Source organism: Rana temporaria, chromosome 2 (assembly GCF_905171775.1).
Source record: "Rana temporaria chromosome 2, aRanTem1.1, whole genome shotgun sequence".
Classification (NCBI taxonomy): domain Eukaryota; kingdom Metazoa; phylum Chordata; class Amphibia; order Anura; family Ranidae; genus Rana; species Rana temporaria.
Window position 1 is genome coordinate 465930415 of NC_053490.1, and position 12833 is coordinate 465943247.

General features: G+C 45.5%; 1 protein-coding gene across 1 annotated transcript in view; it reads left to right on the forward strand.

Annotated features, from left to right (window-relative positions):
* The first annotated feature begins 838 nt into the window (after positions 1 to 838).
* PIGA (phosphatidylinositol glycan anchor biosynthesis class A) overlaps positions 839 to 12833 on the forward strand; it is a 43956-nt gene continuing 31961 nt past the window's right edge. Inside the window, exons 1-3 of the mRNA XM_040338671.1 lie at positions 839 to 917; positions 3883 to 4637; positions 8775 to 8907. Coding sequence (XP_040194605.1) covers positions 3923 to 4637; positions 8775 to 8907 — 848 coding nt within the window. The 5' untranslated portion in view covers positions 839 to 917; positions 3883 to 3922. The remainder of the gene's footprint in view (positions 918 to 3882; positions 4638 to 8774; positions 8908 to 12833) is intronic.

Genomic DNA, 12833 nt, shown 5'->3' on the forward strand with positions numbered 1-12833 from the left:
TTCCCTGCCAATCACATTTAAACGGTAATCAGTGCATTTATATAGCACTGATTACTGTATAAATGTGAATGGTCGCAAAATAGTGTCAAAAGTGTCCGATGTGTCCGCCGCAATATCGCAGTCACGATAAAAATAACAGATCGCTGCCATTACTAGTAAAAAAAATAATAATAAAAACGCCATAAATCTATCCCCTATTTTGTAGACGCTATAACTTTTGTGCAAACCAATCAATATACGTTTAAAATTTGTTTTAAAAAATAATATTTGAATATTTATTATAGCACAAAGTAAAAAATATTGTGTTTTTTTTTTTTTTAAACTTGTCACTCTTCTTTTGTTTAAAGCGCAAAAAATAAAAAACCCCAGAGGTGATCAAATAGCACCAAAAATAAAGCTCTATTTGTGGGGGAAAAAATATATAAAAATTCAATTTGGGTACAGTGTTGCATGACCGCGCAATTGTCATTCAAAGTGTGACAGCGCTGAAAGCTGAAAAATGGCCTGGGCAGGAAGGGAGTTTAAGTGCCTGGTATTGAGGCGGTTAATATAGAGATTTCCAGCACAACTCTGCTGCGAATATATCAAATTATTTTTTGTCTGTTGAAGGATTTGTATTACTGTCCCCCCAGTCCTGAGAATCACACAGCTCTGTTGTTTAGCTGTCAAGACGCTGCCTGTCTCCTAGCAGCGTGGACACGCTCCTATTGGCTAATACTGCGTACGTCCCCGCCTCCTTGGATGTCTTGCGTTCCAAGCCTCACTCTCACTTTCGGCAGACAAGAGGCTATGTTTATCTATGGCTGCGTTCCACGCCTCATTCCCATGTACACTGGGTATTGGATGCCCTGCCTAGTGCTTGTCTGTGCTAAGCCATGCTGGACTTCCTTGTTGATGATCGGGGATCTGTGATTACGGTAGGTAGGTGTGTGTGCTGTGATCGCTCCGGTATTCTGTATGCTCCATAGGTGGAGGGGTGAGTTTCCCTGTATAAGTGTGCTGTGTACACCGTGTGACCCCTTCTTCCCCGGGACTAGCACGGATCTGCCTCCTATATTCCATCAGAAGTGCGCTGTGCCCGGGATTTAAAGGGACAGCTCCAGGATTTAGAGATGCTTGTCAGTGAAGGTTTCCTTGTATGTTTCCAGCCCATTTCATTCAATCCAATATATACTCTACAGGTGGCCATACACTGTGCAATCTGGTTGTGCGGTCTCATTTATGGTGGCCATACAGTACACGGTGCATTAAAACTGACCAATCGATGCCCACCCAGTTTGACAAAATGATTGCGCTGGATGTCGATTGATCAAGACAAACATGGTAAAGTGATGAGCCACAGACGGTGACCGTTTTCATCAACCAAAGTCAGACGGTTGTGGCAGAAAAAAAACACTCATGCAGGGTTATGATGGCGATTTTGTAACCCTATAGTGCATATTTATTTACATGTAGATCGATTGTAAGTCATTCACAAGATCGAAAATGGAATGCCATCAATCAACCCGTTATGATCCCTTTTTTCTCCCGCTACAGCCAATCAGTTTGGGTCCATCCAATGTTTCATGATCTGTCACAGAGGGCAGGAAGTCTGCGCCCCGGTTTGGAAAGATTGAGGACGAGGTGTGACTATAAAAATGCAATAAAACTATCCCCTATTTTGTAAACGCTATAAATTTTGTGCAAACCAATCGATAAACGCTTATTGCGTTTTTTTTTTTACCAAAAATATGTAGAAGAATACGTATCGGCCTAAACTGAGGAAAAACAATTGTTTTTTTTATATCTTTTTGGGGGATATTTAGTATAGGAAAAATTCAAAAATATTGCATTTTTTCAAAATTGTCGCTCTATTTTTGTATATAGCGCAAAAAATAAAAACCGCAGAGCTGATCAAATACCACCAAAAGAAAGCTCCATTTGTGGGAACAAAAGGACGCCAATTATGTTTGGGAGCCACGTCGCACGACTGCGCAATTGTCAGTTAAAGCGACGCAGTGCCGAATCGCAAAAACTGGGCAGGTCCTTTACCTGCATATTGGTCCGGGTCTTAACCACATCAATACCAGCCCATTGTAAAATGACGTCCACAAAGGACCTCTACCGATCCGGGTGGACGTCCTATGACGTCCTGGGCTTTGTGGGGGGATATCTGAATGATGCCTGCAGCTAGAGGCATCATTCAGATATCCTTCTCTTCTGCCGGCGATTCTGCACAACGTAAGAACGATCATAGCGGCGGTTCCGCCGCTAGATCACTCTTACAGGTGGCGGGAGGGGACATCCCCCCTCCCGCCGCCATCCGGTGCTTCTCCGGGCTCTCCCGTGCCATCGGGGGCCCGGAGAACGAATCGTCCGGCGCTGGCAGGAAGCATAGAGATGACTGGTGACCAGATGGTCACCAGTCATCTCTATGACCGTCGGAGGACCCGGGCGCAATGTGATGACGTCACGCCCGTGTCCCCGTAAGTAAACAAAGCCGCAATTGCGGCTGCTAAGCAACAGTTATCATGAGATCGGTGAATTTTTTTTCACCGATTTCATGCTTTCCAGCCTGGAGGAGAGATGTGCGGTCTTATTGACCCCGCATCTCTCCATAAAGAGGACCTGTCACACACATTCCTATTACAAGGGATGTTTACATTCCTTGTAATAGGAATAAATGTGATAATAAAAAAAATAAAATAAAAAAAAAAAGTGTAAAAAAAATAAATAAATATGTAAAAAAAAAAAAAGAAATACATTTTTTTTTTTTTTAACCCCCCTGTCCCCAGTAGCTCGCGCGCAGAAGCGAACGCACACGCAAGTCCCGCCGACATATGTAAACGCCGTTTAAACCACATATGTGAGGTATCGCCGCGTGCGTTGGCGTGCCAGCAACAATTCTAGCACTAGATCTCCTCTGTAAATCTAAACTGGTAACCTGTAAAAAATTTCAAAGCGTTGCCTATGGAGATTTTTAAGTACTGAAGTTTGGCGCCATTCCATGAGTGTGCGCAATTTTAAAGCGTGACATGTTAGGTATCTATTGTAACATCATCTTTCATATTTTATAAAAAAAATTGGGCTAATTTTACTGTTTTGTTATTTTTTTTTAAATTCATGAAACAATTTTTTTCCAAAAAAAAGGCTTTGAAAAATTATTGCGCAAATACCGTGCAAGATAAAACGTTTCAATGACCGTCGTTTTATTCCCTAGGGTGTCTGCTAAAAAAACATATATAATGTTTGGGGGTTCTGCGTAATTTTCTAGCAAAAAAAAGATGATTTGTACATGTAGGAGAGAAGTGCCAGAATAGGCCTGGAATGGATGTGTGTATAAAAGCCCTGTATGGAAGTGGTTAAAGGGTCACTAAAGGAATTTTTTTTTTTGCTGAAATGACTGTTTACAGGGTATAGAGACATAATAGTTAACTGATTCATTTTAAAAATAGATAAAACCAATCATATAATGTACCTGCAGTTTAGTTTCGTTTTTGCTGTTGTTTCCTGGTTCTCTGATGTACAGAGACAAAGAGCCAATAGAGGGAGTGAAGGTTTTGCAAAACGAAACTGGATTGGTGCTGAGGGGTTTTAGACACACCTTCTTGATTAGTCACCACAGTGAGAAATCTCCCAGTACTGTGGTGATCAGGAAACCGACAACCAGGAAGTGTCCAGAACAGAGAAGAATTACAGCAACATCAGAGCAAAAACGAACAATGAGGACATGAAACCAGGACTGCAGTAAGGTAAAGGAAGCTATTTAGCTAAAAGAAAAATCCTTGAGTGACCCTTTAAGTGGTTAAATCCAATCCACCCTGCAGCCAGAAGAAGGAATAGATTCTGTGTGACTTATTTTGCAGCTCTATTGTGTTTTTTTTGATTGTGTCTGTCTTGCAGATCTACAAGAAGAGGACCTGTCATCTCGCACGTGTCTGTCATGGTTCACATTCGGGGAGCAGGGTGCACCCCTTTCTCTCACAGTGACTCTTCTAAGACTACAGAAGGTACCGAGTGTCCGGTCGGCAGGTCTCATGTGATATGTATGGTTTCGGACTTCTTTTATCCAAACATGGGTGGTGTAGAGAGTCACATTTATCAGCTATCCCAGTGTCTGATCGAGAGGGGACACAAAGTCATCGTTGTCACTCATGCCTACGAGGACCGCAAGGGGATCCGCTACCTCACCAATGGCCTGAAAGTCTACTACTTACCTCTGAGAGTCATGTATAACCAGTCTACAGCCACCACCCTGCTGCATAGTCTACCCCTCCTCAGGTATATCTTTGTAAGGGAAAGGGTTAGCATTGTTCATTCGCACAGCTCTTTTTCTGCCATGGCCCATGATGCTCTGTTCCACGCCAAGACAATGGGGCTCCATACGGTTTTCACGGACCATTCGCTGTTTGGATTTGCTGATGTCAGCTCCGTTCTCACCAACAAGCTTCTGACGGTGTCCCTGTGTGATACAAACCACATCATCTGTGTGTCTTACACCAGCAAAGAGAACACTGTGCTCCGAGCCGCCCTGAACCCCGAGATCGTCTCTGTCATCCCCAATGCTGTGGACCCCACAGACTTCACTCCAGATCCCCACAAAAACAGGACTGGTAAAATGACAATTGTGGTGGTCAGCAGACTTGTGTACAGAAAAGGTAAGCAAATTCTTTATTCCTACGCTGGTCAATTTAAAGTGGATGGAAACCCACTCTCCTCCTTTCTAAACTACTGCCATAGTGCTGATCTATAAGGATATACATGTATCCTTACCTGTCAAATGTCTCCCCTCTGTCTGTAACTGCAGATTCTGTGGGTGGGTCTGTTGTCTGGAGCTCAGTGGGTGGAGTCGTGATATCAGTAGACTCCCCACCCACCTCTACACTCCCCTTGTCAACATGCATTTTCTCCTATCTATTTCTTACACTGAACTTTTGCTATGATCACTAACATCCAGTCAAAACCCAGAAAAGCCACCACATGACTTCAGCATGCCTAATCATGCTGAGGTGTGGAGCAGCCAATCCTGGGAGAGCTGGAGAAGAAAGGAGGGGGGATGAGAAGTACACAGAATGCCTCTCTAAGTCCAGTGCCTGAGATATGTGAATCCCCTGTCACTCCCAACAAGGGGGAAGAACGGTCTCCTATTCTCTCTGGCCTAGATTCACGTACGGCCGCTCTACGTTGCGCGGGCGTATCGTATTTACGCTACACCGCCGCAACTTAGAGAGGCAAGTGCTGTATTCACAAAGCACTTGCGTCCTAAGTTACGGCGGCGTAGCGTAAATGGGCCGGCGTAAGCGCTCGTAATTCAAAGTAGGCTGGTAGGGGGCGTGTTGTATTTAAATGAGGCTTGACCCCATGTAGGTGCATGGGCAAACGAATGGCGCATGCGCGCATCACGTCGTATTTACGCCCAAAGATACGTCGGCTTAATGCCTGTGACGTGAACGTAACTTACGCACAGCCCTATTCGCGTACGACTTACGCAAACGACGTAAAAAGATACTCTTGTTCCAGCGTCCATACTTTGCATGGGCTGCGCCACCTAGAGACATGCTTTATCTTTACGCCGGCGTATGTCTTACGTAAACGGCGTAACTAATTGCAACGGGTGTACGTACGTTTGTGAATCGGCGTATCTTGCTCATTTACATATTCAACACGGAAATCAAGGAAGCGCCACCTAGCGGCCATTGTAATTATTGCAACCCAAGATACGACGGCGTAGGAGACTTACGCCGCTCGTATCTTGGCCAAATCTATGCGTAACTGATTCTATGAATCGGGCGCATAGATACGACGGCGGCCATTCGGACTTATGACCGCGTATCTGGGCCTCTCTGTTTTTTATTTTACTGAAAAAAAGATAAGGGGACTGCTCAGAGCTGGATTAACTCTTTGTGGCAAGCCTGAGCACAGATGATATGAAATCCTATACTGTACAACTTACAAGCCTACATTTTAAAAAAATAAATAAAAAAAATTGGGTTTAAATCCACTTAGATTTTTATTTTTTATCCCTCTGTGGACCTGTAAAAAGCCCAGCACCTCCCTCTTTCTGAGCCCAATGCATCCTGACCTCACACACTGGATTGTGTGATATAAGTAATAGGGGCGGGATCATGTGACCAGAGGCTGCAGTCTAGCTCAGAAGCAGCTAGAGTTTTATGAATATTGTTGTATGGGATTATATAGAAATCGTACATGTAGAATAAAGTAAAATATAGTCTTTAAAACCTGTTTCTATGCCTCTTCAAGCATTCTTTTAAAACCTGAGTTTGAGGCAGAGGTAAAAGATAACACATAATGCAGCTTTGTTTTCATAAATAAGTAATTTAAAGTGGTTCTAGGGTTGCACCGACATCAGTTTTTTTACTGATGAGTATGGGTACCGATACTTTCGAGCAAGTACTCATTTTTAAGGTGAAGTTACGCTTTAAATATAGCGTATACCATTGACCATTGCGACACAAGTCATATTGTAATTGAATGTTATTACAAACGACCTTCCTTTTTCAATCTGCAGCTCGAACTTTCTGAAAATGCAATGCAATATGGCTACCTGGAAGTGTTCTGTATACAGAACGCCCCCCCAGAAAAAAAAATTCCTGCTTGTGTGATTGGCTCACTGATTTTCCCAGAAGTCTGCACTAGGAAATCACGGCTAAAGAAATGTAGGCCCAGCAGTTTTCCTCATTAGAGCCCTGCAGGCGCTACGGCTGATTAATTATGAAACCACTCTCTTTAGATTCACTTACCACATGGACACAGACCAACACACAGTTATTTCTTCCGAATAACAAAAGGTAGCAATCTGCCCCAAAGTTTGTTAAACTCCTTGTAATGTTGTAATGTACATAGATCACCCAGTTGAGCCACTTTTTAAATGAATGCTTCTCTGCCTGACCATTGGTGGCTAAGCAAAACTAGCAGTAACAAACGCTTTACGTTTCCAGGAGGCACCGGTGACATCACTATGCCTCACTGCTGTCTCCTGGGATAGCTGGGAACTCAACCCCCAATTCAAGTGGCCAGGAAGAAACCATGAAGTGCGATTATGTCGCCCACACTTCCTGGAAGTTGGGATCAAGTTTTTATTTTTTGTGAAATCTTTATTGTAAAAGTTTTATTTACAGCTTATTTAGGTAATGGGTGGGATGGCAGGCAAGCGACCTTCCAATTCGCAGGTCCTCTTTAAAGTGGAGGTAAACCCTCTCCTATACCCAGTGAAGTGAACAGCCTCAGATGATACACAGGGATGAAACAAATCTCCCTACATCAGTTTTACTTGTATATCTGCGGTTTTTCCCTTTCTACACTCTTTAGAAAGTGCAAATCCTGTTACAAATCTTTCTTCCTCATTCAGCAGTGGGAGGGGAGTCTGGGCTTACAATGTGTGAGAGCTGATTGGAGGAAAGGCACACACACCCCTCCTCCACATAGGCAGAGGAGCAAAGAAATTCTGAATAGACAAGCTCTCTGCTAATCTATCTCTAAGCTCCCTCCCTCCCTGACACAAATTTCCAGCTGCTTTTATCCCCTGTGTCTGAGAACTTGTCAGCAGCAAAAAAACACGGCACTTGGTGCTTTGGAGAGAGATAAGTAAACACTACAGATAGTCATGCTCAAAAGTTTGCACACCATGGCAGAAATTGTGAAATTTTGGCATTAATATTGAAAATATGATATTGAAAGCTGTCTTAAGGATAGTGATTACATGAAGCCATTTATTATCACATAGTTTTTGTATCCTTTTAAAATCATAACAGAAATCATCCAAATGGCCCTGATAAAAAGTTTACATACCCTGTAATGTTTGGCCTTGGTACAGACACAGAAGGTGGCACACAGGTTAGAATGGCAATTAAAAGTAAATTTCGCACATTTTGTGGCTTTTTAAATCGCAATTCGTGTCTGTGTATAAATAGTCAATGAGTTTGTTAGCTCGCACATGGATGCACTAACCAGGATAGACACTGAGCCATGAGGAGGTAGAAAAGAACAGTCAAAAGATCTGCGTAACAAGGTAAAGTTAGATTACCTTGTTACGCAGGTCTTTTGACTGTTCTCTTCTAAATCTAAAGATGGAAAAGGATATAATAATATATCCAAAGCCTTGAATATGCCAGTCAGTACGGTTTAATCCCTTATTAAGAAGTGGAAAATTTGGAGATCAAGAATTTCACAATTTTATGCCAGGGTATGCAAACTTTTGAGCACTACTGTATGTGCCCAGATCAGATTTCATGGATGGGGTTTACAACCACTTTAAGCACATTTACCAGGTCAAGTAGCATTCACTGACATTTACCAACATGCTTTTTAGTGAGAAATAGTGGACGTTCAGGCGGCAGTAGGATTGCCCTCTGAACGCCTGCCAACCCCTGTTATGCTGCCCTCTGAAAAACAATCTACTGCAGATTGCTTTTTATAGGGCAGTAGGAATTGCCATGTGTCTGAAAGAAGCCCTAGTATCCATTTCCCCCCCCCCCCCCCCCGATAATCTGCCTGCAAAGTGCAGATCTTGTCCCTTTTTCTCATGATAAACCGCATTTGGTCCTCTACAGAGGATGTCCTCTTCCTGCTTGCCGTTCTCATAGAAGCCCCCAATATGGCCATCTTTAACTAGTAAAGCAAATTTTCTAATGGCAACCAATTGGATTTCAGTATTCTGGTCAGAATGATAAACGATTGATTCTGATAAGTTCCCATGGATTGTAGTACATAGCTCTCTGCCAATACTGTACTTCCAGCCAGCGTGATTTTCTAATCCTAACATTTATGTTTTCTAGGAATAGACTTGCTGGGGGGTATAATCCCGGAAATGTGCCTCAGATACCCAGATCTGCACTTTCTCATTGGAGGTGAGGGGCCCAAGAGAATCATTTTAGAGGAGGTACGAGAAAGATACCAGCTTCATGACAGGTACAACAAACATGGTGGGATTCCTCTGGAAATAAGGAGGTTTAAGTACAGTATTTGTATGCTTTCCCAGGTCTGAACAAATCCCAGGGGGACACCCCCCCCAGATATCTAATATTGAATTGAAATTCACAATGGTCCAGTCTGTAATAAAAATATTTTGCGGCAGAGGTCTGAATCGCTGCACATTTTCACATGTGCCAAACCGCGTGTTGGTGCTGCACCATGTGGTTTGGTGCAGAGAGATAAAAAAAAAAAATGGGGGGTGGGGGACTTCTATTTCCGTGTTTCTCGTGGATAGTGCAGCCCATTAACATGAATGGGCTGACCTACCCACATGTGCACCAAATGTGCATGCACTGATCTGAACCCGTTCTTACATCTGTGTCCTCATTCCCCACTACACATCACAGTTCCCTCCCCTCTCACATCAGGACCCCCTCCACCCCTTTCACAGTAGTGTCCCCCCCCCCCCCCCCAAACAGTTCTGTCCTCTGCCTATTCCCCTCACATTAGTCCTCCGCCCCCTCACATTACAGTCCTTCAGCTCCCCTCACATTACAGTCCTCGGCTCCCCTCACATTACAGTCCTCGGCTCCCCTGACATTACAGTCCTTCAGCCCCCCTCACATTACAATCCCTCGGCTCCCCTCACATTACAGTCCTTCAGCCCCCCTCACATTACAGTCCTTCAGCCCCCCTCGCATTACAATCCTTCAGCTCCCCTCACATTACAGTCCTCGGCTCCCCTCACATTACAGTCCTCGGCTCCCCTCACATTACAGTCCTCGGCTCCCCTGACATTACAGTCCTTCAGCCCCCCTCACATTACAGTCCTTCAGCTCCCCTCACATTACAGTCCTCGGCTCCCCTCACATTACAGTCCTCGGCTCCCCTCACATTACAGTCCTCGGCTCCCCTCACATTACAATCCTTCAGCCCCCCTCACATTACAGTCCTCGGCTCCCCTCACATTACAGTCCTCGGCTCCCCTCACATTACAGTCCTCGGCTCCCCTCACATTACAGTCCTCGGCTCCCCTCACATTACAGTCCTCGGCTCCCCTCACATTACAGTCCTCGGCTCCCCTCACATTACAGTCCTTCGGCTCCCCTCACATTACAGTCCTTCGGCTCCCCTCACATTACAGTCCTTCGGCTCCCCTCACATTACAGTCCTTCGGCTCCCCTCACATTACAGTCCTTCGGCTCCCCTCACATTACAGTCCTTCGGCTCCCCTCACATTACAGTCCTTCGGCTCCCCTCACATTACAGTCCTTCGGCTCCCCTCACATTACAGTCCTTCGGCTCCCCTCACATTACAGTCCTTCAGCCCCCCTCACATTACAGTCCTTCAGCCCCCCTCACATTACAGTCCTTCAGCCCCCCTCACATTACAGTCCTTCAGCCCCCCTCACATTACAGTCCTTCAGCCCCCCCCCCCACATCTCTGTCCTCAGCTCCCCCTCTACAGTCCTTGCTCCCCCACACTTTAATGTCCTCCGCCCCCCACATAGGTCCTCACCCCCCCCCCCCACTGTCCTACTTTACACAGACAGATCGGAGAGTAGGAGGCACAGCAGGCCTCAATGGAGGGCCGGAGCTGCAAGATAGTGATTGGTTGCCTTTTATCCTAGCATCCAATCATTTGCTTGTTAAAGTGGGAGTAAACTCCCATGTATGACTTTTACCTATAATGAGGCTTACCTATAGGTACTATAAATATCTCCTAAACGTGCACCGTTTAGGAGATATTTACTTTAGATGCAGCCAGAGACGTCCCTGGCGCATTCGCTGTGAAGGAACAGCATAAACAGCGGCTCCCACGCGCATATGTGTGAGTGACCTCATCGCCAGCTCGGCCAATCTGATAGCTGAAGCCTGTGAAGTAAACCCATAAAAACCGGGTGAAAACGAAGCCCTCCAGCGGTGCGCTGTCATCACTGAAGGTGTTCAGGGGTGACAGCGCACCGCTGGAGGGCTTCGTTTTTAGCCATGTCTTCAGGTAAGCCTGTAAGGTCTGGTTCACACTAATGCATTTTTTTGTGTTTTCAGTTTTACAGAAAGACACTACAGTCCATTTATCATGGTTTCCTATGGATTTAGTTCACATCTGTGCATTTTATAGAAAGGGCCAGGGACTTTTTCTGGCTTTTGGTTCCATAGCCATCAATGGATGAAAAATGCACCTGGAATATGGAAACTGCAACCTGCATAGGTGTGAATCAGGCCCTTTTTTTTGGGGGGGGGGGGGGGGGGTGCGGATTACTTCCGCCCTCCATTCAGAACTGTCCTGCCTCCCACTGTCTGCTCTGTGAGGATGACAGCGTAACAGCTGTGGGAAGAAAAGGCTTCTAAATGGTGGAACAGCGTGGTCAGGATAGGATAGTTGCCACCCTACCAGATTGAAATTTACTGGTGCAGACACGTTTTTACTGGCATTTCACAAAAGTTACTAAATTACATTTTAGGTGCACATTTCAGTATTTAGGCTACAAACAAGTACGCTGGGCAAATAGCAATGTGATTTAAGGTAGATATTAAGGTAAAAAAACATATTTTTGTTATTTTCGATATAATATAGGCAAATTATTTAGTCACATCACCCCCTGCCTCCATCCCCCTCTGCCACCAACACCCCCTGCCTTCACCCCCCTCTGCGGTGCCACAATCTCTCCCTGCCTCCAATCTCCCCCAGGCCCCCTGCCTCCAATCACCCATGCCTCCATCGTCCCCTGCCTCCATCCCCCTCTGCGGTGCCACCAACAACCCCTGTCTCCATTCCCCACCCTATGCGGCGCCACCATCCCCCTCTGCACTGCCTCCAATCTCCCCCTGCCTCCAAATTCCCGCTGCCTCCATCGTCCCCTGCCTCCATCCCCCTCTGCGATGCCACCAACAACCCCTGTCTCCATCCCCCACCCTATGCGGTGCCACCATCCCCCTCTGCACTGCCTCCATCTCCCCCTGCCTCCATCGTCCCCTGCCTCCATCCCCCTCTGCGGTGCCACCAACAACCCTTGTCTCCATCCCCCACCCTATGCGGTGCCACCATCCCCCTCTGCACTGCCTCCATCTCCCCCTGCCTCCAATGCCCCCTGCCTCCATCCCCCTCTGCGGTGCTACCCCCTGCCTCCAATCTCCATGCGCAGTTCCAAGCCGAACCGATCTCGGCTATTTTTACTGGCACATTCCCGCAACCACGGACATTTACGAACAGGGGAAAAAAGTGCCCGTTTTTACAAACTGTCCGTAAAAATACAGACGGTTGGTAACACTGTTGCTTGGTCTGAATCCGGACTTCAGTCCACCATTTAGTGATGCCCGTAATCCCATCACACTGGAGTTGTGTTTTGATAGGGCACATAGAAAACAATGCAGGTCACTGCAGTATATGTGATCGGGCCCATAGTCTCTGAAGGTCGGTGATGACGACACGCATTGTAAATGGTAGAATGAGGGCAATGTACTGCTTGTCTTCAGTAAACCAATAATACTGAATGATGGAGTCATAAAGACACGGCTCTCAGTTTCTAGAAATCCTGAGGAGGAGGAAATAATGGAAGCAGGAAGTGGGCGTTTTTTCTTCTGTCTAGGTAAACTAGAAGGGATATGTTGCAGCCTTTAGCCCACGCTTCATTATTATTCCTGAGAAAATGAGGAAACTGCATATAAATCTGTCAGATTTCTGCAGCCTTCTGACTTCTTTGGCTTCTTTCCAGCCCAGAGCTCTGACAGATGGAGAGATCCTGGAATGGTTTCCGGTGTTCTTTCTGTGCTCTGATATTTTTATAGAAAACGTGACACCTTACATTTCATTGTTCATTTAAAAAGCATTTAAGTTGTGGCCTGAAGCCGTATTCATACCCTGAATATAGCTTCTAGAGACCGGTTATGTTACTTTTATTGAAAGGCAAAGAATGCCTTTA